Below are 27,062 nucleotides of genomic sequence, written 5' to 3'. Positions count from 1 at the left end.
CAAATAAGCTCTGGGTGTCAGGCGGAGTGCTGGTCACAGCGTTTGTGCGCGGTGGGTGGGTAGGGGGTGTTTTGTACTAGTGTAGAGGGGCAAATCCCAGAGAACTCATCTCCCGTGCCCCTGCCTCCTCCTCCTCCCTCACCTTGCCCAGAGGACATGCTGAGAAGCAGCAGACGGCCCTATCTATGTGTACACTGAGGAGGCATAGGCAAGGGCAGACGTACATATGAGGACGCACAAGGACAAGCCAAAAGATATGCTTGGCAATGCAAGGTCCAAATGCAGCCTCTGGTGGATTGAGCCCCAACTTTCAGGTCCCCCCTCATTCCCCAATGCTAGAGGGACAGGCTAATCTGCCCTAAAAGCCCTGGGTGCAGCCTCCCAGCTCAGCCCTCACCTCTGGGTTCCATACCTGTAAGTGAGTGCAGACTCTCCTCAGCATGTCATAGACACTGTCCCGGGAGAGCAGAGACACAAAGACGTACTGGGACATGAAAAGAAAACAGAAAGGACTTGAGTGAGATGGGACTCTTTGCTGTACCAGTAGGTCAGGTCCATGGATTGCGAGTGAGCCTGGATGTCCATGTGGCTTTGAGACCCAATAAGACCTCCAACCTGGGAAAGTTTCTTCTAGCTCGTAAGCTTGAAACGTCTGCTGGAAAGTTACAGGGCAAGGAGAGGTCAAGGCCTGGGAACAGGGCAGCACCGGGCCGTGAGTTTCTGGAGCTATGATGCGGAAAAGGACAGATGTTGGCCCAGAGACTCACAGACCTTCTGGCTGGTGTTGGTAGTGATGGCCAGTCCATTGGGAAGGAGCCGTGCCATCTTGTGCTTTTTGATCAACTGCACAGATACCACAGGAATGACCACCTGAGAGAGAGAGAGAGAGAGAGAGAGAGAGAGAGAGAGAGAGAGAGAGAGAGAGAGAGATATGTTTCTGTCAGGACTAACCCCTAAGAACACAGGCCCTCGGCTCTCTGCACTGGGGCAAGGGACAGACATGTCGAGCACTCAGGAAATACCGCACAGCCTGGTGAAGCCACGTCTGTGTGTGGTAGCAGGCGGCATTGAGACCTTCCACCTTCTCATTGGGTGGAGGGGACCCCTTCCAGCTATCCTGACCTCCTCCCCCAGCCTTGATAACTCACTGCTTCAGACTCGGAGTCCCTTGAGCTGGCTCTTAGTCACACTAGTGACTCCCCCTAAAAATGACAGCACACGCTGACCCTGAGAGCATTTCTGAGACAGCTGAAGGCAACATAACTGAGCTGTCAACCGTTCAGATGTGGGATCAAGCTCGGGGCCTGTGCTTTAGAAGGGGAGCTACGTCCCTGAAGGTGGAATGAGAGACCCTGATGCTGCCGTCAACCTGTGCTGAGCACACTGAGGGACAGCAATGGCCAGAGGCATGTCCACAGGCCAGGAGGCTGTCCCTTCCCTGGTCCCCAGCAGAAGCCTTTCTGGGTAATAGCAACCCTTATCCCCTTTACTACCTTGATATCCTTGCCAAAGAGGCTGGCATGGAAACAGAGCCAGTTGGGGGAGATATAGAGCCGGCCATGGAGAAGAAGGTCTCTCTGGAGGGCACAGGAACACGCTGAGAAGCCACAGGAGAAAAGAGCCATGAGCAAGGTTAACCCAGAGCACCCTCCTTTTCACCTGCCCTCGGCCTCTACTGTCTCCCACCCCCCCACCCCCGCCAAACAATCTATCCCACAAGCACTCAAAGGGTTCTTTTAAGAATCCTGAGTGTCCCACTCCACACCATCAGACTGCTTTATGTTTCCTCTTTCTCCGTTACCCACAAGGTCTGAGCAACTTCCTGTCCGGGGCTCCAGCCCTGGATTTCTGTTACCTCAGAAAGAGGCTTTACCCTGCCCAGAGAAGGGTCTAGATTGGATAAATATTCCTACATGCTAAGTGAGAGGCAAGGGTCAGCACTCACGGATAAGAGGAGAGCAGAACGCTAACAGTCTTACCTTTCCTCAAGCAAACGTGCACGTCTCCACTCCACATCCCAACCCACCCTGTCTCCTCATGCTCTTGAAGAAAAAAGGACCAACCGCATCTAAACTGTCCCCATATGTAAATTAAGCATAAGGGCTAACAAGTAAAGGCCTGAGCACTGGAAACAGCTCACCTTTGAGAACCATCTCCTCCAAGGGGATGTCTTTAAACAGTCTGTGGTACTGCTGGTTGTATTTGCCCAGGAGTGTCTGCAAACACAAGGCCCAACTCTGAGAGGCTGGAGATCAGACCACCACAGGGCCTTGTTCCAGCCACCAGGAGAACATGCCCCAGCTCGGCTCCTATTAGTGCCGAGTCCTGATAGGGAACCAGAGACTAGCGGGGACACACCATCTCCACCAAGGCAAGGGCACTCACTCAGGTCCCCTGGGTTCCTGTCAACCAGCCTGGTGGCCAAGGGGTCAATAGTGAGTATGGGCATCCCGGGGCGCCTCCCTCAGTGAGCAGTACAAAGGCAGCCCCCCCCCCCCACGCACACACACTTACCCCTTCCCGGCCGTACTTCTTTATCTGTTCACCCTTCGAGCCTTCAGACCAGGGCATACTGCAAAGGAGACATTCCATCCCAGGGACAAGGAACCCTTGAGTCCTGCCCATGCACCCTCGGTGCCAATTCTGACCTGGCTTTGAGCCAGAAGATTGGAGCAGAGATGGGAGCTCTTCTCTAAGCTCTTCTCTAAGACACACGGTAAAATGGTAGGAACTGCATGCACACCGCTCGTCTCTGGGAAGGCCCCTTCCCAAGCGGATCTGAGCGTCACTCCCGCAAAGGTATGCTTGGCCTGAGCCCCAGGACCCCGAGATGCTAATTTCTCCAGCCAAGGAGTGGGCAGAGGCACAAGCAACATGGGTCCAGGGACCACAGTTCGGCGGCGTACAAGATGGAAGCATTAGACTCTCAGCTCCAGGGCCATGATCCGCACAGATCTGCCGCCCTCCTTGCAGCCTCAGCGAGGCACTCAGGACACTCAACTGACTGAGCAGGAAAGAACGCGGTGAAATACAAAGCTTTGCCCTGGCTGGGTTGGCCCCAGGACAGGTGGAGACCAGTAACCCGAGAAGCCTGGCCCCTGCCACATCCAATGCACTGGGGCAGGCTGGAGGGTGGGAGGCAGAGGCTTCAGCAGGTTGTGCCCACCCTACAAGGCACACTAAGGGGTCCTGCCTGACTCAATCTTAAGGTCCCTCTCTCTGTTTTATATTCATATGTGTGCAAGTGTGAATGTATGTATGATTGTGTGTGTGTGTGTGTAGGTCAGAGGACACCCTTGTGTGTCACCCTTAGGAAAGCTATCTACCTCTTTTAAAGCAGGATCTCTCACCAGTCCAATTGGGCTAGACTGGCTGTCCAGCAGACCTCAGGGACCCTCCTGTCTCTGTCTCTACCTCCACAGCACCAGAATTACAAACACACATCACCACAATCTTCCTTTCCTATGGGCTCTGAGACTGAATTCAGCTCCTCATGCTTGGACAGCGCTTTGATGACTGAGGCCTCTTCCCGGCCCCCTAAGGTCCCCTCGGTAGCAGCTCCAGACTTCTTTCTAACTGGGAAGGGGCCTCACCTGTTATCTGGTGACTCCTGGACTCTTCCTGGTTTCTCTGTGCAAGGCGCGGAGCTCTTTAGAGGTGCCATCTTTCCATGCATTTGCTGGTTGCTAGAGAGAAACGTGTTCATGTAAGAAAGGGGAGTTTGGGTGCTTCTTTTCCTTATTAGCCGCGCTGTGTCCAGGGCAGCTGCTCTGTCCTCTACTCTTGCTTGATGAACAGGGTAAAGTTTAAGATGTCATAATTTGGAGCCACCTTCAAAATGCTGTGCCCCAGTGAGCAGCATTCTGAGAGGGAACTCATTTCCCCACATCCTAACACTACTCTGAATATATTAGCCTTTTCTCACCTCTGCCAATTTGGCAGGCAAAATTATATAACCTTCGTTTGCATTTTGTCACTGGTGTCTCCCACAGCGTATTGCTTGAAAATCTAAAGTTTAGTTAATGCCTGGCCCCGGGGTGGGGGGTGGGGGAAATCAGCTTGTCTGCCTCCTTTTAGCTGGAGCAGCGCCTCCAGCCCCACCCTGGAGGAAGGACAGCAACTGTAAACTATCAGGTTCTGGGAAAGGCCGCTGTGGCACAGGATCCTTTATCAACCATTAGACATGTGGAAGGTGGATTCCAGTCAACGCACAAGTGAGTGTAACTGGGAGCGGTGGGGCTGCCCCAGACTAGGAAGTGGTGGCCTCAGTCACCTACAGACAACCGGAGAACCTCAGCCACGGCAGCCAAACTAGCTTAGAACTGTCCCAGGAGGAAGGAGATGCTCTTCCCGTGGGCAGGTAGCCCCCCCCCGCTCGCCGAGCCTGTGAGGTCCTGCCTCCACTCACCAGTTCCACGGGCAAGACTAGGAGCCCCCATTCCCGCTTTTCCATCAGTAAAGCCTGAGATGTTGGCCTAACCCCAACTGAGCGTGCTCAGGCGTTCTCAAGTGAAGAGGGGTGGCCGGGAAGCAGGCTCAACACAGGGCAGTTCAAAGTCTAGGCTCTAACAAAGTCCTGCGTGCTGCCCCCACCCCCCACCCCCCCACCCCCACCCCCACCCCCGCGCTCTATGCGAACAGCTGGAACCGGAAGCCTGAGAATCCCCAAGGCTTTTCGGAGACAGGGTTTCCCTGTGTGTAGCCTTGGCTACACTCTCAGTTTTGCGCCTGGACCAAGGCAAAGCTCCCTTTTCAGGCTCAGCGTGCAAAATGCTCCTTTGCAAACAGGAAGACAAAGATCAAACCTCAGAACCCACGTGAAAACACCGGGCACCGGGGACACACATTATAATCCCAGTACTGCGGAAGCAGAGACAGGAAGTGGGCTCACTGGGCAGCCAGCCAAATTCCAGGCCGATGAGAGACCCCATCTCAAAAAACACAATTTCCTTAATTCCATGCCGGGCGTGGTGGCCCACGCCTTTAATCAGAGCACTCGGGAGGCAGAGGCAGGCAGATCACTGTGAGTTTGAGGCCAGCCTAGTCTACAAAGCAAGTCCAGGACAGCCAGGGCTACAAGAGAAACCCGTCTCGAAAAACAAAACAAAACAAAACAAAACAAAAAACAAACCAAAACCAAAACCAAAACAAAACACGAGGTCAGCTCCTGAGGAATGCCACCGAGGCTGATCTTTGGCCTCCTCGTGTGCGTACACATATGTGCATGCACAGCTGCAACACACTTGTGTGCCCTCATATGCACATGCAAACAAACAAACACAGCGTCTTCTTTAAAACAGAATCACAGACTTAGCCCAACATCTCCCAGGACCCAGCTTTTCCAGTCTGATGCTCCCCAACCCCAACACTGCATCGGTCAGGTAACAGCCCTGACAAGAGACAGGCAACCTCATTCATAAAACTGGCCGAGTCACAGGTGACCTGGTGACCCTTGTACTCGGCCTCACACGTATGTCACCACACGCAGTTCTCTACTGCATGAAGTTTCATCCAGTGATGAGCAACTCATATCTAGTTCCCTGAGATTACCCTACCCGGTGACATCATCGCTGTCTTGGTTCCTTGCACCATGTTTGCACAATGGAATATTTCTCTGTGGTTAAACGAGACAGGACTGTACTTCCTGAGTAAAATGACACTATATTAGTGATTTGACCCTTGGGTTCCTAAGGGTAGTTTCTGGGTGTTTGGCTTCATCACTTTTCACTTGCAGAGGGGCTTTCTCTTAACTTTTCATGTTTGCAGTAGAGAATATGGTAGACAAAAAGCATTTACAAATGATTGAAATCATCCATTAAAAAAAAATTCCCTAAAAGTTGCTGAATGGTTAAAAAAAAAAAAGTTGCTGGGTGGTGGCGCACGCCTTTAATCCTAACACTTGGGAGGCAGAGGCAGGAAGATTGCTGTGAGTTCGAGGCAAGCCTGATCTACAGAGTGAGTCTAGGACAGCCAAAGCTACATAGAGAAACCCTGTCTCAAAAGAAAGAAAGAAAGAAAGAAAGAAAGAAAGAAAGAAAGAAAGAATAAGGAAGGGAGGGGGGGATAGAGTTGAGCATCATAGCACATACCTGTGATCCGAGCACATGGGAGGCAGAGGCAACAGCCCGGCATGCTTGAGGCTACCCTGGTCAAACCAACTAGAACTACACGTCAAGACTCTGTCGTGAAACACAGAAAAGAGCTGGGGAGATGGCTCATGGGTTAGAGCTGGTGAGATAGCTCATGGTTTAGAGCTGGTGAGATGGCTCATGGGTTAAAGTGTTTGCCACTAAACTGAAGACCTGACTCCAATCCCTGGGAGCCACGTGGTAGAAGTAAAGAACTGATTCCCACGAAATCTTCCTCTGACATCCACACTCATGCAGTAGCACACGGATGTCACCCGCATCATACACACACATGCTCGTGTACACATATAAACAAATGTAGTAAAAATATGGTGGCTCACGCCTTTAATCCCAGTACTTGGGAGGCAGAGGCAGGTGGATCACTGTGAGTTCGAGGCCAGCCTGGTCTACAGAGTGAGTCTAGGACAGCCAAGGCTAAACAGAGAAACCCTGTCTCAGAAAAAAATAATAAATTAAAAAGAAATAGTAGCAACAATGGCGTATGAAGACCTTTGGGCTGAGTGGCTATCTAGGACTCACATTAGAGCCTGTCAGGCCGGAGGGCACATGGCAACTTGACTGAGAGGACCAGAAGGGAATGTTAAGAACATCGTGCTCAACCCTCTGCCTGACACTGTTGGCAGCTGACACCTACCCCCTGCCATCGAATTTTCCTGAAGGCATTTTCTCATAGTCCAAGGGCCACAAATCAGGCCCACTGCTCTTAGTCCCGCTCATCCCTGTATTCAAACTGTGGATTTAACACCAGGGTCCAGGATCCTGAAATCTGTAATCTAACATTAAAAAAAAATTAATGTGTATATGTGTATGCCTGAGTATGGTCTGAATACTAGCGCAGTGTGCTCAGCAGCCAGAAGCATTGGCTCCCCTGGATCTGAAGTTACAGGTGACTGTCAGCTGCCTAATGTAAGTGCTGGGTACCAAACCCAGCTCCTCTGCAAGAGCAGTCCATGTCCTTGACCACTGGGCCATCTCTCCAGCCTGAAATTTGTATTTCTTCCCTCAAATCCACATTAACTACTGCCATGAAAAGGATGGAGCAGAGAAATGGCAAAATCTTTCAACAGTAAAGGGAGGACCCAGGATTGGAAAACTCAGACAAGGTTCTCTCCTGAGCTGAGCTGGGTCTAAGGGCAGGCAAGCCTAGGAGCAGGCACAGCACAGGGGGAATCTGGAGCCCCACTGAGGCGCAGAACTCCTGTCCATGCCTTCTTTCCTGGAACCTTACTGAGGTTATTGCCACTCCTGCTCTGGGGTCTATCACGGGGCAACAGGGTGAGCTCTGCAGCAGCGGCAACAGCAGCAGCAGCAGTGGGAAGTGCCAAGAAAAGGTGGCCAGTGAGTGGGACCCAGGGATACAGGGCTAGCTGCCCCCACAGACATCACAGACAGGCCCATGGGTCAATATCCTCTCCAGACAGACACTCCCAAATGTACATCCCTACCCTGGGCAACCATTGCCTCCCCAACTTCAGCTCTGGGCTCCGCACCAGCTGATCTCCACCCCTAAGACTGCTTCCTTCCTTTCATCCTTCCGTCCTTCTTTCTACAAGACAGGGTTTCTCTGTGTAGCCTTGGCTGTCCTGGACTCACTTTGTAGGTCAGGCTGGCCCTAACGCACAGCGATCCGCCTGTTTCTGTCCCCCAGAGTGCTGGGATTACAGGTGTGCACCACCACGCCCAGCTAGGACTGCTTCTTTCTAAGCACCCAGGATCTAGGAAAGGCCCTACCCTCACACCGTTAGCCCCAGCCAAGACTCTCAACTCCTTCTCTCTCCAGCCCACATGACTCTGAGAGTCTGACCACAACCTAATCACAGCGTCTGTTCCTCCATTGTTGCTACAGCAGGCAAGCCCAGGCCACTATTGTCTTTTTCCCACCTTGGAATCTGGCAACTTCTGCCTCGCCATGCCTGCCCCAGCCTCACCCTCACACACTGTGTCTCTCCTCCACCACAGCCATCTGCCAGCCAGTTCTGCCCCTACCTTTCTCTAGAGAATGCCCTGCAGTTCCCCACCTGTGTCTGCCACACCTAATCTTCCTGACTTACTGACACACTCTTTCACTCTCTCTGTCTCTGTCTCTCTTTCTCTCTCTCTGCATCCCTCCTTCACTCTCTTTCTCTCACTCCCTTTCTCTCCCTCCCCCCTCCCCCACTCTTTTTGCTGTTTTTTGAGAAAGGGTCTCACTACCCAGCCCCACTGTCCTGGAACTCACTCACTATGTAGACCAAGCCGGATCTCACAGAGACGTACCTGCCTCTGCTTCCCCGGTGTTGGAATTAGAGTTCACCGCCATGTCCAACCCTAAAAGTCTTCCTACCCTCACAGTTTGCCACTTTACCCCACCCAGCTCAGCTGAGTGCCTCACTTTCTTCTTCAGAGCAGCCTCTCCCAGGGGAAGCCCTTCCCCTGATTACCCAGCTGGAGAGTTTGGGGTCTTCTCTGAACCATCAGTTCAAATGCCTCCCCTTGTGTGGATGGTCCACTTCCCTTATTGGCTCCCTCCCTCCCTCGTCTATGTGCCTTACACACACACACACACACACACACACACACACACACACACACACACACACACAGCCTTTGCTGCTTTGTTTCCATGTCTTCCTTCCTCAGTTGACTTTGGGCTGTAAGGCAGGTGTGTCTGCACCCCGGAACACCCCAGCACTCAGTGTTTGCTGAAGGGAGGCAGGGAGCAGAGACAGAGAGGAATACAGAGAGAGCATGAGTGCTTCTTGACCCCAAAGGAGGGAAGAGAAGAAGAGGAGGAAAGCAGTCAGAATAAGTCAGAGAATAAGTGGTACCTCACGGGAAAGGAAGAGAAGGGATGAACGGGGCTGGCAAGCTTACCCACGCTGGAGCCTTCCTCCCAGGAGTTCTGGTCTGTGGGGGAGGCCGACCGTCCAGGCCTGGCACTAGGAGTCACTGAGCCTACCCTGCTTGACTGATCAAGAGGGACATGAAAAGCGCACAGACGCATAAAGAGAACTAGGCAGCCAGGCGGAGTGTGCAGGCCTGTAATCCTAGCACTTGGGAAGCGGAGGCATCGAGACAAGGATCCAAGTGCATCCTTGGCTGCATATTGAGTCCCAGGCCAGCCGGGACATGAGTGAGATACTGTCCCTAACATAGAGGGAAAAGGGAGCGGAGGAGAGAAAATAAGGAGGAGAAGATGGGGGGGAGGAGAGGAAAAAAGACAAGGAGGAAGAGTAGGAGAGAAGAGTGAGGAAGAAGAAGAGGAAGAGGAGGAGGAGGAATAGGAGACGGAGAAGGAGAGGAGGACCATCACTAGCCAATATGAGGTACAGGCAGACACTGCAGCCTCCATTGTACTAGGCAGCGCTCCTCCAGGCTGTCTGTGCTTCCCCAAGCACCAGCCCCTTCCCTGCCCTGATCTTTCCTAAACTCAGAGCAGAGCTCCTCCCTCCCTCCAGGTCTCAGCTGAGCCTCTGGCAGTAGCTGTGCACCATGGCTAATGCAAAGCTGAAATCTCTCAGCCAGGCCCTGAGCCCCTGAACCAGCAGGGCCCGAGTGGTCACAGGTGGGGCTCTTCCCCCACAGCTCCCAGTGCGAGCGGTCCCCTACTAAGGTACCCACATTCTCCCAGGTTGACTTCTTGTGGGCTTCTGAGACACTGAGCTCCCTGTGGGTCCCTCCAACTCTTCTCAAAGCCAGGCCCGGTGCCAATGCCACCTCTGTAGGCAGCCAAGACGCTAAGCCTCTGTGGTCTCCAAGGAGAGAGCTGCCTACCACACTGCTCTCCTCAGACAAAGGCCACATCACCACACAGGCCCCTGACAGGACAAATCCAAAAGGCATGGAAGCAGCCTCGAGGGACAAGAAGGCTGGTAGACTTCTGGCCTGGATGGAACTTCAAAAGCCAAGGCTTAGCTACCTGGGCTTGGGGTTCTGCCATGTTGTAGTTCCACATCTCCCGGGTCTCTCCACCCCACCCTCATGTCTCAGCTCAGCTCCCACCTAGCAGGAAAGACACCTCCTGTTAGCATGAATGTGGCGTCTACTAACCACATTCGTATTAGAATCACCAGCAGGGCTTTGGAGTGAGGGGATAAACATCACTGCTGCGGTTGTACGGGTCCATAATTCCTGCGCTGGGGAGGCTAAGGCAGGATGATGGTGAGTTCGAGGCTATCTTGCAATATATACTGTGTTTAAGGATAGTCTGAGCTATATTTATTTTTTAAAAGGCCTGGGAAGACAGCTCAGTGAGTAAAGCATTTGGCACACAAGCCTGGGGATCTGAGTTCGAACCCTCAGGACCCACACAGAGCTCACCACTAGCTCTAGGACTCTGAGAGGCTGAGACGGGAGAATCCTCTGAAGTTTGGGGATCAGCTAGCCTGGCTTATGACAGAAGTGACCCACCAGAAAATAAAAATAAAAAATAAAATAAAATAAAAAGAGCCTGTCGCAAACACGGTGGAAGGGCAGTGCTGACACCGGAAGCTGCCTTATGACCTCCACATCGCACAGTGTGTGCACACAATGTGTGCATCTGTGTCAACACACATGACACAGATATACATAAAAGTGAAAAGAGAAAAGGAGCGAAGGATGTCCGGTCCCTGTTTAAGAGCAGTTACGTCGGGTCTCTAAGAGGGGTACTTAAATGACTATTTTTAGGTTGCTATTGAAGTGTAATTTACATAAAGCAAAGGACGTGTACAGTCCAACACTTTTCTCCCCACCCCTCCCCCAGACTGAGTCTCTCTATGTAGCTCTGGCTGTCCTGGAACTCACTATATAAATCAGGCCAGCCTCTGCCTCCTGAGCGCTGGGACTAAAGGCGTGCATCATCACCTACAGTAGACCAACACATTTCAAAAACACAAACCAGCCCCCCCCCCGAAACCCCTCATTCCCCCCCCTTTTTTGGTTTTTCTAGACAAGGTTTCTCTGTGTAATAGCCCTAGCTTCCTGAAGTTGCTTTGTAGACCCACTGGCCTTGAACTCACAGAGATCTGTCTGCCTCTGCCTCATCAGTGCTGAGATCAAAGAAGTACGCCACCACGCCTGGCCCCAGAACCCATTTTTGCTCCTTCCGGTTGAAAAGTGCATTTGAAAGACTGAAAGGCACATCCACAGGTGTGTGTGTGTATGTGTGTGTGTGTGTATACACACATACACATACACACATACATATGTGTATGTTTGGGTCTTGGTTTTTTGAGACAGGGTCCATGCTGGCTTGGAACTTGCTATGTAGCTGAAAATGACCTTGAACTTCTGATCCTCCTCCCCTTCCTACAGGCTGGCATTACAACTATATGCTACCATGCCCAGCTTTCGCACTATTAGGGCCTAAACTCAAGACCTTGTGCATGTTAAGCTAGCACTACTCCAAAGGAGTTAGCACATGCTGTGTTATATTTGTGAACTGTATTTTTCGCTATCAATTCTGTAGCTATCCATAGTATGGATAGACTATAACGTATTGCTTTCCTTTTACTAATGACAGGCTCGGGCAGTTTTCCAGGTTTGGTTTATTATGAAAACTCTGGTGCCAGCCTTGTGAACACAAGTTCACTCCTGTGGGTAAATACTTAGCATCAGCATTGCTCAGTCACAAGGCAGGTGTCTGCTCAGCTTCTGTTTTGTGTGTGTGTGTGTGTGTGTGTGTGTGTGTGTGTGTTTTAAAGATTTATTTATTTATTACTTATACAATATCCTGCCTGCATGTATGCCAGCAGGCTAGAAGAGGGCACCAGATCTCATTACAGATGGTTGTGAGCCAACTTGTGGTTGCTGGGAATTGAACTCAGGACCTCTGGAAGAGTAGGCAGTGCTCTTAACCTCTAAGCCATCTCTCCAGCCCAGCTTCTGGCTTTTGAGGTGAATTGAAACCTACAGTCAGAGTTAAGAAGCCACTGGAAGAACCCTGCCCGCTGAGTCCTCTCTTTGTGGCTCACAGGGGAAGATGCCTCCTTTCTGAGGCCAGTCAGCCCTTCTGGACTGAGAACCTAGGGTCCTGACCATACTGAGGTCCAGGCACATTGTGGCCAGACAGGGTGACCCACCCCCCATTACTAGAGATTCCCCTCATCTGCTGAGGCCACACAGCCCATTTCCTATGTTCTGCCAAGGAAATGACAGGTTGTCTTTCCTACGTGGCAGAAGCTATCTTGGAGCCACGTGGTATTCTTCCAGGGAATCTTCCTATGTACTCTCAAAGCCACAGTCCTCCACACAATCCAGAGAGGGGCTGGCAAGAGCACGCCCCCTGGAGGACAAATAGGACAACATGTATGGAATGGGGTGAGTCACTAATATGCTAAAAATGGGGGCTGGCTCAGTGGTTAAGAGCACTGCCTGTTCTTCCAAAGGACCCGGGTTCAATTCCCAGCACCCAAATGGCAGCTCACAACTGTCTGTAACTCCAAGATCTGACACTTTCACATCAATGCACATAGATTAAAACTAAATTTAAAAAAATTTTTTAAATATGCTAAAATGTGAAGATAAAAGGGAATTTCTTTCTTGTGCAAAAATAATTCTGTAGTTGCTCTATTGAGGCCACAACTAGCCAGCACGTTGTACTGAGGAAATCACTATGCCTTTTGCTGATGGGGGCACTGGGTCGGAAGGAGGGATCCCACAGCTGAAACACATACCGGTGCATGGGGCAAGAGTAGTAAACTGCAGGTCCCAATCCCATTGTCCCAACTCAGCATCCCCGGAAAATGGCTCAAGGAGGAGCTGCACTTGTCAAGTCAGTCATAGTCCCTGCCCGGAGAAGGGTCTGGGGCCACCTAGACTAGGAAAGTTCTCAGCTTCCTTTTATTGCTTAGGGACGCTTTAAGATGAAAGGAGTATGTGGCAGACAGAGGCTCTTTATCCGGAGACTGTGGAAAGACCACACGGCAGCAGTCAGAACCACATGTATACTCCAGACCCAAGCAACGCCATCTACACTTGGCCAGGAGCCTCCCAAGAGTAAAGGGATACTTGTCAGATTCCCTTTCTAATGAGTCCAAGCTGGGAACCAGGAGACGATGGGGAAGTGTGCGTGCAGGGCCGAGCTGTGCAGATGCTCCTGCAGGGAGGTGTGTGTGCAGGGCCGTGCAGATGTTCCTGGAGGGAGGGGTGTGTGCAGGGCCGTGCAGATGTTCCTGGAGGGAGGTGTGTGTGCAGGGCTGTGCAGATGATCCTGGAGGGAGGGGTGTGTGCAGGGCCGAGTTGTGCAGATGTTCCTGGAGGAAGGTGTGCGTGCAGGGCCATGCAGATGTTCCTGGAGGGAGGGGTGTGTGCAGGGCCCTGCAGATGTTCCTGGAGGAAGGTGTGCGTGCAGGGCCGTGCAGATGTTCCTGGAGAGAGGTCTAGAGCTGAGCAAGAGATAGCAGAGTATGGACACCAGGGCACCGGCCAGACCTTCAGTCTAGGAGAGTGGAGGGGATCTGCTCCCCTTGGCTGTCCACTAACTTCCAGTTCTACCTCCAGGCCAGGTTTGCCCCAAAACCATGTGCCAGGCATAGAGGTTAGGTATAGGCCATAAGTGGGGCAAGCAGTCCTGCCTACATTCCATGGCTGGAGGGTGGAAAGCAGCTGGGCTCTTGTGACCTTACAGCGCTGGACCACCATGGAGGTATCTGACAACTAGCCCCACGTCATAGTCACACCTGCATGAGTCTCGAGGGCCAAGAAGAGGAAAAGGACTGAAGGGCACATGAAAGCCATGACAAACTTCCTTAGCCCAGGGAACTGTGTCCCGTCCTCAGGTGGTCTGTGGGAGACAGTAAACAGTTCCGGCTAAGGTTGCCTACCATATGACCCTCAGTCCAGCCTTAGCCTTGTAAGACGGAAGGCAGCATCGGAGGCCTAGAGCTACAGCTAAAGGCCCTCCCTCGTACCTGAGTACCTGGAGAACGGCAGAGCTGATTCATACACCAGTCCAAACAGTGGGCCTTCCTTCCTGGTCTCTTGTATCCAAGTGGCCTCAACTCACTAAGTAGCCAAGGACAACCTTGAATCTGAACGCGTGTCCCTCTGCCTCTACCACTTAAGTGGCTGGGATCTACGGGCATTTGCCACCACACCGAGTTTCTGTGGTGCTGGAGACAGAACCTGGGGCTTCGTGCATGCTAGGCAAGCACTCTTCCAACTGAGCCACATCCCCAGCTAGTGGGGCTCTTTTCAATGTAGCACACAGCCTGTGCACTCCAGGGCCCCGAGAATCTGCCCCACCTGTAGCTTTCCCTGGATGCAGGGTGAGGCCACAATTCCTGAGGAGACCCCAGGAGAGAGGATAGCAAAGAAACCAGAGGTATCCTGGAGTTGAGGGGACAACCCAGAGCCCTTCTGGGGAGTAGAGTTCCCTAGACACACAGTCCCCTCCGGGTGTGGTGGTACACACCTTTAATCCCAGCACTCGGGAGGCAGAGGCAGGTGGATTGCTGTGAGTTCGAGGCCAGCCTGGTCTACAAAGCGAGTCCAGGACAGCCAAGGCTACACAGAGAGACCTGTCTCAAAAAACAAAACAGTCAGTCCCCAGTCTTTCTCTTCTTTACTTAAAGACCCAAGCAAGGAGACGCAGCAGCCGAAGAGCAGGTGTGGGCAGCTGAGGAGCAGGCGTGGGCAGCTGAGGAGCAGGTGTGGGCAGCTGAGGAGCAGGTGTGGGCAGCTGAGGAGCAGGCGTGGGCAGGCTTGGGCACCTGGGAGGTGGACACTGGCTGAACAAGAACACGTTCTAACAGTAACAGGAGTTTCTTCTCCCCACAGAGAACTCAGAAACCTCTATATCTTCCTGCCCAGCGGATGTGACAGTTGAGAAGGCCGGCTCCATCTTCCTATTGTGGCAGCCAAGATATTTGCCTGTGTCTCTTGCCTCAGCTCAGATCTGCCCTGCCCCGCAAGCCCCTCGCTGCTTGGCTGATTGGACCACTTGAGGTTAATGAGCTTCAAACCCCTTTTTCCTTGTTTCCTGATCTCTAAAGCCAAGTCTGGACTCTCGGCCTGCTCCTTGTGAGGCAGAGGTGGTCACAGCGAGGTGTTCGAAGAAGGGTGCTGATGACCCTCCTTCCAGCTCTGGCTGCCTCATGCTCTGCCAGCCTGCTCTTACCCAGGACAGAATCCCCTTGTCCTTGTCCTCCCTGAAGCTGCACCTGTGTCCAGGGACAGGCATGATTATGATCTCCATTGTGCCCAGAGACCTTCCCGGGCTACGCGGCCTGCTTATATAACCATCTCCAGGCTGAGTCTTAACCACTCGTGGTGTTCACATTCCAGGGACTTAACCAGCCTCATAATACAGTAAGTGCTCAATAACAGTGCACAAACTAAACAAAACCCCCACCTGAAGGGCTGCTCTGTGTGCGCAGTTTCACCCCCACCTGAAGGGCTGCTCTGTGTGCGCAGTTTCACCCCCACCTGAAGGGCTGCTCTGTGTGCACAGTTTGCTCAGAAATGCAGGGCTCACACAAACTTGAAGTGGCAGCACCTTTCTGGCTGTACCTTGAACCTCTGGTGATCCTGTCACCTGCTTCAGAACCTGTGCCTCTACAAAACAGGGCAGAAATTCCTCTTGCTTATGTGCTGTGTGATAATCTGAAAGGGGTCAAAGTGCAGTCCAAGGAGGGGGGCAGTGTCTCTTATAGTCCTGCCCTTTGGGCTTCCTATCCCTTAGTGGCACACTGAGAGCTGTGGCTCCGCATCCCACCATGCTCCTTGAAGGATATCTAGAAGTACAGTTCCCTCTCCGCAGGAATTAACAACGTGGGGGCACAAGTGGGCCTCATGTGTACCCACAAACTCCACGCATGCCTTGCATGCCTACATCTTTTCTTTGGCATGCAACACAAGAAAGCAGGAGCCTGCAGGAGAAGGCAGTCTGGTTCCAAGGCTGCACCAGGGATGGGCTCCCACCTGCTGGCCAGGAGAGATACAACTACCCAGCCATGCTCAGAAGCCAGCCTCCCTGCTCCCCCCTCTACTGGAAGTTTGAGGACAGCCATTGCTGTTTCTGTCCCGCACAGAGCTCAAAGGCCTGCAGAGTGAAAACAGTCACTAGGGAAATGGTCAGGGACAAACAGCTGAAATGGGGAAGCTCCCCTGACAGGACACCCGGGCTTTCCTACAGAGCCTGGACCACATGGCACAGGCAGTGAGTTCTACAAACTGCCTGGCTGGCAGCTGGCCTAGCCAGCAGTACCCACAGCTGGGGCAGCATCTGTTGAACTGGGGCCCCCTGGACCTGATGACAGACCACTTTTTTTTGGCAGGCTTCTTGGGACCTGGCCATCTCCATACAAGAAGCTGGTCATTCAGGTCCTACAAACAGACTTGCATTCAGTCAGAAACAGAACGCCCCTGTATTCCAAGTGGCCACTCTTCAGAAGGGAGGTGCACAGACAACCTTGGCCACATAGATGCCCTCATTCAGCCTGCCAGGGGTGTGGCTACTCTCCAATGACAAGTCAGCTCTGTTTACCCATGGAGACTGCCCAGCAGAGCCCACTCTAGCGTCTGAGAATGCCCATCTCAGAATCCCTCTGGTCCTGTGGGCTCGCCAGACTCTGCTCAGAACTACAGGCGACTGTGAGGCCCTGGGGTCCTGAGGGAGACTGGGTGGAGATGGAGGAGCTACGACTTCTGCTTGGGGGCTTTGAGGAAGCCACTGTTGCTTTCCGGGACAAGAAAGTCTCCACTCAGGAGTTAAAAAGCAGAAGCCAGGAAGCTAGGTGATTTGCAGATGGCCACCCACCCTCTGTGTCAAAGGGTTCCTGTCCCAGAAGGGGTTGGCAGTTTGCTCAGAGGACTGCCCTCCCGTCTCCCTTCTGCCTTCCTCCTGTAAATACCAACCGAAAAATGAATGCTTGTTATTCCCTGTGCTCTGGATAAGTGCTGTGTGTCCCAGGGAGGAAGGCAAGGTGGTACTACCCATAGCATGCCTGCCGAGGGAGGCAGACAAGAAGGCAAATATTTACATAAGCCAGTACATAATTATAGTCCATAATGTATGCCCTGAGGAAAAGCTCGGTGTCAGGAGAAATTCTGTCAGAGAAGAGAAGCGGGGCTCACCTGAGGACAGCAAGGGTGATTCCTCTAAAGTCGGTAAGGCCCGGCAGCTCATCTCCCTCTGGATGCTCACCAGATGGGGAAGGGAGATGGTGGCTGCAGAGAGGTCATTAGAGAGGTCAAAGGGCAGGAGGCCAGAGGTGTGGGACTGCATGAGGCATATACCAGAGTCCCTGTTTCTGGAGGGTATTGGTAAGCAGTAAGGTGGTTAGTGGTGAGATCAGAGAGGTGGCCAGAGCTGGATGGCATAGACCCCCTGAGCCCCAGTGAGAGCCTCTACCTTACAACAATGGGTACCCGGAGAAGAGGTGTAAATGAAAGGAGGTATACTATCAACTTTGGGGTTTTAAGTATAAATATTTTTACTTATTTATGTGTATAGATAGACGTGGGGGGGTCAGAGCATAACCTCGGAGAGTTGGTTCTTTCTTTCCACTACCCTATGATTTCCTGGAATTGAATTCTGGTCATCAGACCTGCTGAACCATCTGGATCTTAACACTAAATTGTATCCTTAAAATGACTAAGATGCTAAGTTTTATGTTATGTGGCTTTCTTAAATCACGATTCATCCATTCATTCATTTTGAGATAGGGTCTCACTATGTAGACCAGGCTGGCCTTGAACTCACAGAAATCCACTTGCCTCTGCCTCCCAAGTGCTGGGATTAAAGGAGTGTGCCACCACACCTAGCTTAACAATTTAAAAAAGAACCCTTACAACTCAACAATAATATTTGAATCACATATTGGATTCAGTACTTCTCAAAAGAAGATAAAAATGCTTGGTAAGTATGTAAAAAGGTCATCAACATCGTTAATCATGAGGGAAAGCCACAAAGCACACCACCCCACACCCCTGGAAGACTGTCATTGATGGAGGGTGAGGGTGAGGCTGGGGAGATACGGGACCCTTCTTTCCATCTGGTGGGAATGTGAAATGGGGTAGGTTTTATAATTAAGATAAGATGAAATAAGGCACAAGATACCAGATGCTAGGCAACAGATATTAGATTATATGAGGTTTATTTAGTGAGCATGGGGGGGGGGGAGAAGGAAAGGGCAGAGGTACGAGAGAGAGAGAGAAAGAGAGAGAGAGAGAGAGAGAGAGAGAGAGAGGGGAAGGGGGAAGGGGTAAGAGAGGAAGAGGGTAAAAGAGGGAGGGGCAAGGAAGGTCAGTCCTTTTATACCCTGGGCAGGGCCACGCCTCCATGGCAGGTAGGCAATGACATCACAGGTAGGCAGACAGAAGCAGAATTCTAACAGTAGGTATTTTGGAAAACAACTTGGCGGTTCTTCAAACCATTGAAGTTACTATACAACCTGGCAAACATTCCTAGGAATATACAATAGAGAATTAAACGCGCATGTCCAGACTGGAGAGATGGCTCAGTGGCTAAGGACGTGAACTGCTCTTGCAGAGGACCAGAGTTCCCGCTCCAGTCCCCACATCACACAGAGCACAACCACCTGCAAGGCCAGGAGAATCTGATGCCTGTGGACACTTAAGATGCACATTTACCCACACACAGACATGGACACATAATGCTCGCAGCAGCATTATTCAGAAAAGTCAAAAGATGAAACAGCCTAGGTGTCCATCAGTCAATAGACAAAATATTTCTCTTCAATCATTAAAGAACAAACAAAAAACACTGACACATGCTAACCGTAAATGGATTTTTTTTTTAATGATGTCAGAGGTGTACAAAGTGGTGGTGGAACGCAGAGCCTGCAAAGGCATTAGGAAAAGGGTGTTAGAGACCCTGGAGCTGCAGTTATGGGCAGTTGGGAGGCAGCTAAAGCAGGCATAGGAGCCCAAGCTAGCTGCCTTGGGCTAACCATCTCTCCCACTCCCGTGAAAGTATCTTTAACATACAGTTTGCTGAAAGAAAACCATCACAAAGGACCACTGTGGTTACATGTGGAAGGAAAAAATACCAAATCGCCAAATCCATACAGACAGAAAGCAGATTAGCAGTTCCTGGGGGGCAAGGAAAGGCTAAATGGGGAGTGATGTCTAATGGTACATGTAGTTTCTTTGCAGGGCAAACAGTCTGGAGTTAAACAGTGGTCTTGGTTACACAACTGTGTGACTGCTATAAACATCACTCAATTGGACAGGTGGCAAGTTGGCTGTATAGTCCATGTGCTTAGCGTGTAGAAGGCCCTTGGTTGCATTCCTAGCACCGAATAAACAAACAAATTCCACGGTGTATAAATTCTATCTCAATGCAAACAAGGAGGGAGGGAGGGAAGGAGGAAGGAGAGACCCAGGATTTAAGGAATGTGTGGAAGGAAAAGAAAGGAGCATTCCCCAAAATTAGGTTATAAAGAGTGGACTAAGAAATGGGGGGGGGGGGCGGGGAGAAGCCAGGCAATGGTGGCTGTGATTCTTGCTCGCTTTTAATCTCAGCACCCAGAAGGCAGGGAGAGGGTCATCTCTGAGTTCCAGGACAGCCAGGGCTACACAGAGAAACCTTGTCTGGAAAAACAAAACAAATAGAAAAATATAAAATTCCAGGTGTGTGGGTTGCCATGAAAACAAAGAAGCATTTCCTGAGGAGGACTGGGCCAGCGGCAGGACAAACAGTACTGAGGTTTGCAGAGGGTAAGTAACAGCAGGAGTGAAGGACAGAACTCGAAGTTGGACACGTGGACCGGTGACCTTTGCAAGGACACTTTGGTGCTGGGATGGACCGGGCTCCTCCTTCCTTTTTCCCAGACTGGTGACTGGGAGGGACAGTGAGCCTCTGACCACATGTGAGGAAACCGGGCCACCAGCCAGCTCAGCACCACAACAGCCTGGGATGCTTGCCACTCCTCACTTCCAGTAAGAGACCACATGCTTGCTGGGATGGACAGGGCTGTACACCTCTCTCCTAGTCTGAAAAGGCAATCGAGTGTGCTGCCTCACCGCCTGGTCACATCGCCCGACCCACCAGCCACTCCTCCACCCCAAGGATGCACCAACCACAAGGATCTTTTCTAACCCTGCCCTGGAAAGGACTGGGAAAACCAAGGTCCTTCCGTCCCTGGTGGCAGCCCCACCCAGAATTCCAGTACCACACTTAGTGGTTCCCAAGGCGGCGCCTGCAGCGACACTGCTCACGTCAGTGTGGCGCGGCCTAGCCCTCTGCCGGTTGGTGAGTCGAGCTGGTAGCGCATAGCATAGCTCTTAGGTGGGGAGACCTGACGTGAGGGCAGGAGCAGCGTCCCCACCAACCGGCTCCCTTGGATGCTGAGGCTGCGCACGGCTTCTGGAGTGGTGCCCAGCACCAGAGCTGGCAGCTGGCCGCGACTGTGCACGCCCCTGGCAGGGCTGTAGTCCACACCCTACCGCAGGCTCTCGACAACGTGGCTCCCCAGGCGGATTCCTGACCAATGATCCAATCTTGAACAGCTTGCTGCTGGGTCCTGGGGCCTCTTCCCCAGGGAGCACCCCAGAGTGTCTAATTGATTGAAAGCTTAGTGAGGGCCAGATCTCACCACTGTTATTACACAAATGAAGGTTTTAGCTATTACACAAAAGGTGAGAAAAATAAAGATTTATGTATTTAAAAGAAATCATTGTTTTTAGATAGTATTTAAAATAACAAAACAAAGTCCTCCCAAACAAACAAAACCCCTAGGGGTTGGTGGGATAGCCCAGTAGGTAGAACACATGCCATGCAAGAATGAGGACTTGAATTTAATCTGGAGAGCAACTGAGGCAGACACTTGACCTCTGATGTAGGTGAGCAAGAACACACATGTGCATGCACACAGAGAGAGAGACACACACACACAGAGACAGAGAGAGACAGAGACAGAGAGACACTATAATTCCTTGACCTCACGTAACTGACACAATAAGAGATGCCGGCCGCCCACTGGGATGCCTCACACATACTAGGTAAGAATTATACCACCCCTCCCAATTACACCCCTAGCCTTAAGAGTTCACTACTATTCTAAATGTTAAAGATCAACACAAAAATCCATAGCTTGCCGGGGTGTGGTGGCTCATGCCTGGAATCACCACGTTCATGAGGCTGAGGCAGGAGGATCACGAGGCATGAAAGACAGGAGGTCAGGCTAGGTTACATAGTGGGAGGACTGAGGGAGAGATGAATTCCTTTCTCCTCCCCACCCCCAAGACAGAGTCTCTCCGTGTTAGCCTTGGCTGTCCTGGACTCGCTTTGTAGACCAGGCTGGCCTCAAACTCACAGCGATCTGCCTGCCTCTCTCTGCCTCCCGAGTGCTGGGGTTAAAGGCGTGCGCCACCACCACGCCCGGCTGGAGAGATGAATTCTTAGTGAGTTGACTCTAAAGGGCCCTACATTTTACTTGATCTGGAAGACTATATGCTTAAGAACAGCCAAGGGGGAAAAATTTTTTTTTAAAAAAGATGTGTAGGTTTCCCTTAACCAAGTGTCAGAACAAACTAAAGGCATTACTGGTTTACAAAAGAGTTATACATAGATGGGACACACAGAGTATGTATATATATATATAATGAGCCAGGAGGTGGTGGTGGCACTCGCCTTTAATCCCAGCACTGGGGAGTCAGAGGCAGGCGGATTGCTGAGATTGAGGCCAGCCTGGCCTACAGAGTGAGTTCCAGGTCAGCCAAGGCTACACAGAGAAACAAAAAAACAAAACAAAACAAAAAAATTATACAATGAATACATCCAAGTCATTAGGCAACCTAACAGAGAAATGAACAAAGCCACTGTAAGAGGGACACTCCTGTAATCCCAGAACTAGAGAGGCTGAGCCAAAATTGTAGAACATTCTAGGCTAGTTTGGGATACATAGGGAGTTTCAGGCCAATCCTGTCTCAAAAAACAACAAAAACAAAAATAAAAACAGGGCTGGTAAACCATACATGCCTGATGACCTGAGTTCAATCCTTGGGACAGAACAAATCAAATTGTCCCCTGACTTCTGCATGCATGCTGTGGCACATACATGCACACATCACACACACACTAATAACACATAACAATTTAAAAATACGAAACAGGGCTGGAGAAGTGGCTCAGCAGTTAAGAGCACTGTCTGCTCTTTCAGTGGTCCTGAGTTCAATTCCCAGTAACCACATGGTGGTTCACAACCATGTACACTGGGATGTGATGCTGCTTTCTGGCCTTCAGGTACACATGAAGATAGAGCACTCATCTACATAAAATAAATAAGCACATCTTTTTGTTTTGTTTTGTTTTTTTGAGACAGGGTTTCTTTGTGTAGCCCTGGCCATCCTGGACTCACTTTGTAGACCAGGCTGGCCTCCAACTCACAGCAATCCGCCTGCCTCTGCCTCCTGAGTGCTGGGATTAAAGGCGTGCACCACTACCACCTGGCCAATAAATAAATCTTTAAAAATACAAAACAAGGGGCTGGAGAGATGGCATAGTGGTTAAGAGCACAGCCTGCTCTCCCAGAGGTCCTGAGTTCAGTTCCCAGCAACCTCATGGTGGCTCACAACCATCTAGAATGGGATCTGGTGCCCTCTTCTGGTGGGCAGGTGTACATGCAGGCAGGACACTGTGTACATAATAAATAAATCTTAAAAAAAAAAAGAAAAGAAAAACAACAAACACAAAACAAATAAAAATTATTTGAATCTACAATTATGTCAAAATAAAAATCTTAGTTTTAAAAATTGACTTTGGTCTGAAGAGATGGCTTAGCAGTTAAGGGATGCAGAGCTGGGTCCCCAGCACATGTGTCTGTTTGCTCCCTTGCATCTATAACACCTGTAACACCAGCTCAAAGGGGATCCAACGTCTTTAGCCACGGAAGCACCCATGTACAAGTGCATATTCCCCTCCCCACAGACACACAGACATATACACACATTTTTTACAAAAATGAACCTTGGCCGGGTGTGGCAGTACACACGTTCAGTCCCAGCATTTGGAGGGAGATGTAGATGTATCTCTGTGTGTTCAAAGCCAGGCTGATCTACAGAATGAGTTCCAGGATAGCCAAGAGTATAGAGAGAAACACTGCTTAAAAATAAATAATGAAAACAAATAAACTTTTGATCTGGTGTCTTGGTTGGCTTGTTTTACTTTATATAAACTATAGTTATCTGAGAGAGGGAATCACAATTGAGAAAATGCCTCTGTAAGACTTGCCACTGGGGAAGCCTGTGAGGGGTTTTTCTTTTCTTTTTAAAAAAATTTTATTTATTATGTATGAGTGTTTTGTCTGAATATATTCATGCATGCCCGAGGTGGCATCAGATCCTTTATAGATGGTTGTGAACCACCATGTGGTTGCTGGGAATTGAACTCAGGTCCCTCTGAAAGAGCAGCCAGTTCTCCTAACCGCTAAGCCATCTCTCCAGCTGGTGAGAGATTTTCTTAATTAGTGGTTGAGGCAGGAAGGCCCAGGCCCTTTTAGGTAGGGCACCACTAGGCAGGTGGTCCCGGGTTCTATAAGAAAGCAGGCTGAGCAGGCTATGGGGAGCAGGCCAGCTAGTGGTATTCTTCCACGGTTTCTGGTTCAACCTCTACCTCCAGGTTCCTGCCTTGAGTTCCTGCCCAGACCTCCCTCAGTGATGGAGTGTGACCTGAGTGAGAGCTGTGAGCCGAAACAAACCCTTCTCTCTCCAAGTTGTCTTTTGTCACGGCATTTCACCGCAGCAACAGAAACCCCGACTGAGACACCTGGAGATGTAGCCCAACGGCAGGGCACTTGTCTGGCGTGTGCAAGGCCGTAGGTTTATCCTCAGCACTGCAAAACTTAAAGCCGAGTGACCTTTACACATTAAAAAGGAAGACAGAGGAAGTTCTCAGATCTGGCGCTGAATCATCAGAGTCTCCAAGCTGGAGGCACTTTGAAGAAGATACCTCTGGGTGAGCACGTACGCTGTGTGGGTTACACAGCCGCTGTAGCCTGGGGATCTCTGACAAAGCCACGAGTTAATGTCTAACAGACAGCAAACGGGTGCTAAGGGGTGAAACTTGCAGAGTAGGACCTCAGACCCAGATCTTTCTGAAAATTTGGGACTATCTGTGTGGTTGTGGTATCACACTGATTACTACCTAGAAATGATATAAAAGACACCCCCACCCCCCGCCAAAAAAAAAAAGAAAACAACATAAACAAACACAGACAGGGTCTCTCTGTGTAGCCTTGGCTGTCCTGGACTCGCTTTGCAGACCAGGCTGGCCTTGAACTCACAGATCCACCTGTGCTGGGATTAAAGGCGTGCGCCACCACCGCCCGGGCAGTGCTCTTAAGCACTGAGCCATCATCTCTCCAGCCACACAGTTCCTCTTCCTGTGGTGACCCCCAACCATACAATTATTCTCTTTGCTAGTTCATAACTGTAATTCTGCTACTGTTACGAGCAGTACTGTAAACATCCAATATGCAGGATAGCTGATGTGTGACCCTTGTGAAAGAGACCACCCCCAAAGGGGTCACGCCCCACAGGTTGAGACCCATGGGTCTGATGTAAACCACATCCCTCTGGGGTAGGCACAGGTTGCAGGGTAGGCATGTGAACTCCTGGGTCCTGGGGAGGAGAGCATCCACTTTTTATTAGCTTCTGAGTCTAGCCAACAGTACCCTTAAGTTTCATCAGCAGTAAAAGAGATTCAAAATACAGGCCCTGAAATTGATTATGCTAAGTAAAAAATAAACACTGGGCCTCAACTGCAGTCTCTAAGTGCCCTTCCCAGAAAAAGGAACAGGGCTTCTTAGAGAGGTGGCTGCTTCTGAAGGTGGCATTTCCAAAGAAGGAAATGCACAAATAAGCCTAAAACATCTCTTCCTCCCAGAAATGAGGGAGGGAGGCACAGACTCATCGGCCAACTTCAGAGATGCTGCAGTTTGAGTACCAGTCTGCATGTTGTTTATCATGGACACAATAGGCCCAGTATGCTGAAGCCTCTGAGACCATAATTACACACAAGATGGCCACCTCTGGTGAATACTACAGACCCATCTCATGACTCCTGGAAAGCAGTAAACAGTTTTTTTTTTTTTGAGAATTTATTTTATGTATTTATTTTCTGTGTATTAGTGTTTTGACTATATGTATGTCTGTGTGACAGTGTCTGATCCCCTGGAACTGGAGTTAGACAGTTGTAGGCTGTCATATGGGTGCTGGGAATTGAACCTGGGTCCTCTGGAAGAGCAGCCAGGGCTCTTAACCCCTAACCTGCACCTCCAGCCCCTGAAAACCAGTAAATAAAAGGAAAGAGCCGAGAATTTATTTAATCTGCCTTCCCAGTACTAGCTATCCTCAGAATCGTCACATAATCAAAGAGGGGAACCCTTCTTTGAAGAGAAAGAGTCCACCTGACAAACGAAGACGTGCAGATTCACAATCCTCTTGGTCTTTAAAGAAATAGGGCTACTTACATGACCCAAAGGGATAGACACAGACATTGGATGTGTCCTGAAGTGTACAATACCTTCCCTACTCGGCCAGGGATCTAGATCCAACTTGCAATTTATATAATATTCAGAAGTCTGAATATACATTTTATATGCACACACATATACATTAATTTATTTGCATGGGTGTTTTGCTTGCATGTATTTGTCTGTCTGTGTACTCCTTGCAAGCCTGGTGCCTGTAAAAGGCAGATGTCATTATATCTTCTGCAACTGGAGTTAAAGATGGTTGCGGAGCCACCACTTGGGTGCTGGGAACAAGCCTGAGTCCTCTGGACGAGCAGCCGGTGCTCTCAACTGCTGAGCCTACTCCTCAGCCTCAACATTACTGTAACCACCACCAAGAGACTGGGGGTCAGGCAATGTGACTTATGCCTGAAATCTCAGTGTTTGTGTGGCTGAGACAAAAGGAGGCGTTCTCTCTCTCTCTCTCTCTCTCTCTCTCTCTCTGTGTGTGTGTGTATGTGTGTGTGTGTGTCTGTCTGTCTGTCTGTCTGTCTGTCACACACACACACTCTCAAAAATTAAAAAAAATCAAACATAGAAAGATTTTCAGTGTGTTTGATAACAAAGGAAGCCTTGTGATTCTGAATGTCACTGACTTACCATAAAACAAATTTCTGAGTAGCCCTTCAAGGTTCAAAAGTTATTTTTGGAGCTTGGGGCATAGTTTAGTGGTAAAATGAATGTTGAGAGTGTATGAATCCCTGGTTTAGATCCTCCAGCACCACCAAAGAAAAACAAAAAGGCTCCAATAATGATGATAATGTGAATAATGTTCTGTGTGGCCTGAGTGACATTGGCAGGGTTTGAGTCATTTGGGTTAATTCGAAGACAAGTTGAAAAAAGAGAAAAGACCGGTTTTATGACCAGAGAGAGTTGTCTGCCCAGGCAAACCAAGGTTGCCACTGACCCTCAGTCAGAGAAAAGAGGGAGCTGATGAAAGGAAATACCAGAAAGATTTTGACAACCATTTAATAAACCTTTGATTTACTGTCAGCACATGAAGAAGGGAAGCAATTCACGTGAGACTTAAACAAATTCTGTAAGTGCTTTTTATTTCCACTTAAAAAAAAAGGTTCCTGCCGGGCCGTGGTGGCACTTGGGAAGCAGGTGGATCTCTGTGAGTTTGAGCCCAGCCTGGTCTACAAAGTGAGTTCCAGGACAGCCAAAGCTACACAGAGAAACTCTGTCTCAAAAAACCAAATAAATAAATAAATAAGTTCCAAGCTGGTCTTAGTGGTGTAAGCCTGTAATCCCAGCTGCTCAAGAGGCAGTTCAAGGACAGTCTGATGAATTTATAAAAACCAGTAAAACTTTTTAAAAAATTTCTTTTATAAAGGGCTGGCAAACCGGCTGTATGGTACAAGTCTGTAATCCCAGAACTTCTGAGGTGGAGGACCAAGAGTTCAAAGCCAGGCTGGTGAGGAAGCTGGGAAGATCCCCTGGCAAAGATGCCTGCGTGCCTTGCAAGCCTGGT

The 27,062-nt window shown here is 50.2% G+C and overlaps 1 protein-coding gene across 7 annotated transcripts in view; it reads right to left on the bottom strand.

Moving 5' to 3' along the window:
- Positions 1–27,062, bottom strand: part of GRAMD2A (GRAM domain containing 2A) — a gene marked incomplete at its 3' end in the record, with an annotated part of 37,662 nt that overhangs the window by 7,078 nt on the left and 3,522 nt on the right. For 5 of the 7 annotated variants that reach the window (XM_084782685.1, XM_084782686.1, XM_084782688.1 and 2 more), the window contains exons 2-7: positions 3,594–3,686; positions 2,515–2,572; positions 2,141–2,216; positions 1,494–1,597; positions 772–870; positions 413–484 (exon numbers count right to left, since the gene is read on the bottom strand). In XM_084782685.1, coding sequence (XP_084638811.1) covers positions 413–484; positions 772–870; positions 1,494–1,597; positions 2,141–2,216; positions 2,515–2,572; positions 3,594–3,686 — 502 coding nt within the window. Of the gene's footprint in view, positions 1–412; positions 485–771; positions 871–1,493; positions 1,598–2,140; positions 2,217–2,514; positions 2,573–3,593; positions 3,687–4,408; positions 4,554–9,002; positions 9,022–27,062 lie in introns of those variants that run through there. The other 2 variants (XM_084782691.1, XM_084782689.1) reach the window with 2 other exon arrangements.

Source organism: Acomys minous, assembly GCF_964271855.1.
Source record: "Acomys minous genome assembly, chromosome: 5".
NCBI lineage: Eukaryota > Metazoa > Chordata > Mammalia > Rodentia > Muridae > Acomys > Acomys minous.
The sequence above is the reverse complement of the archived record's forward strand: the minus strand, read 5'-3'. Positions and strand labels throughout refer to the sequence as shown.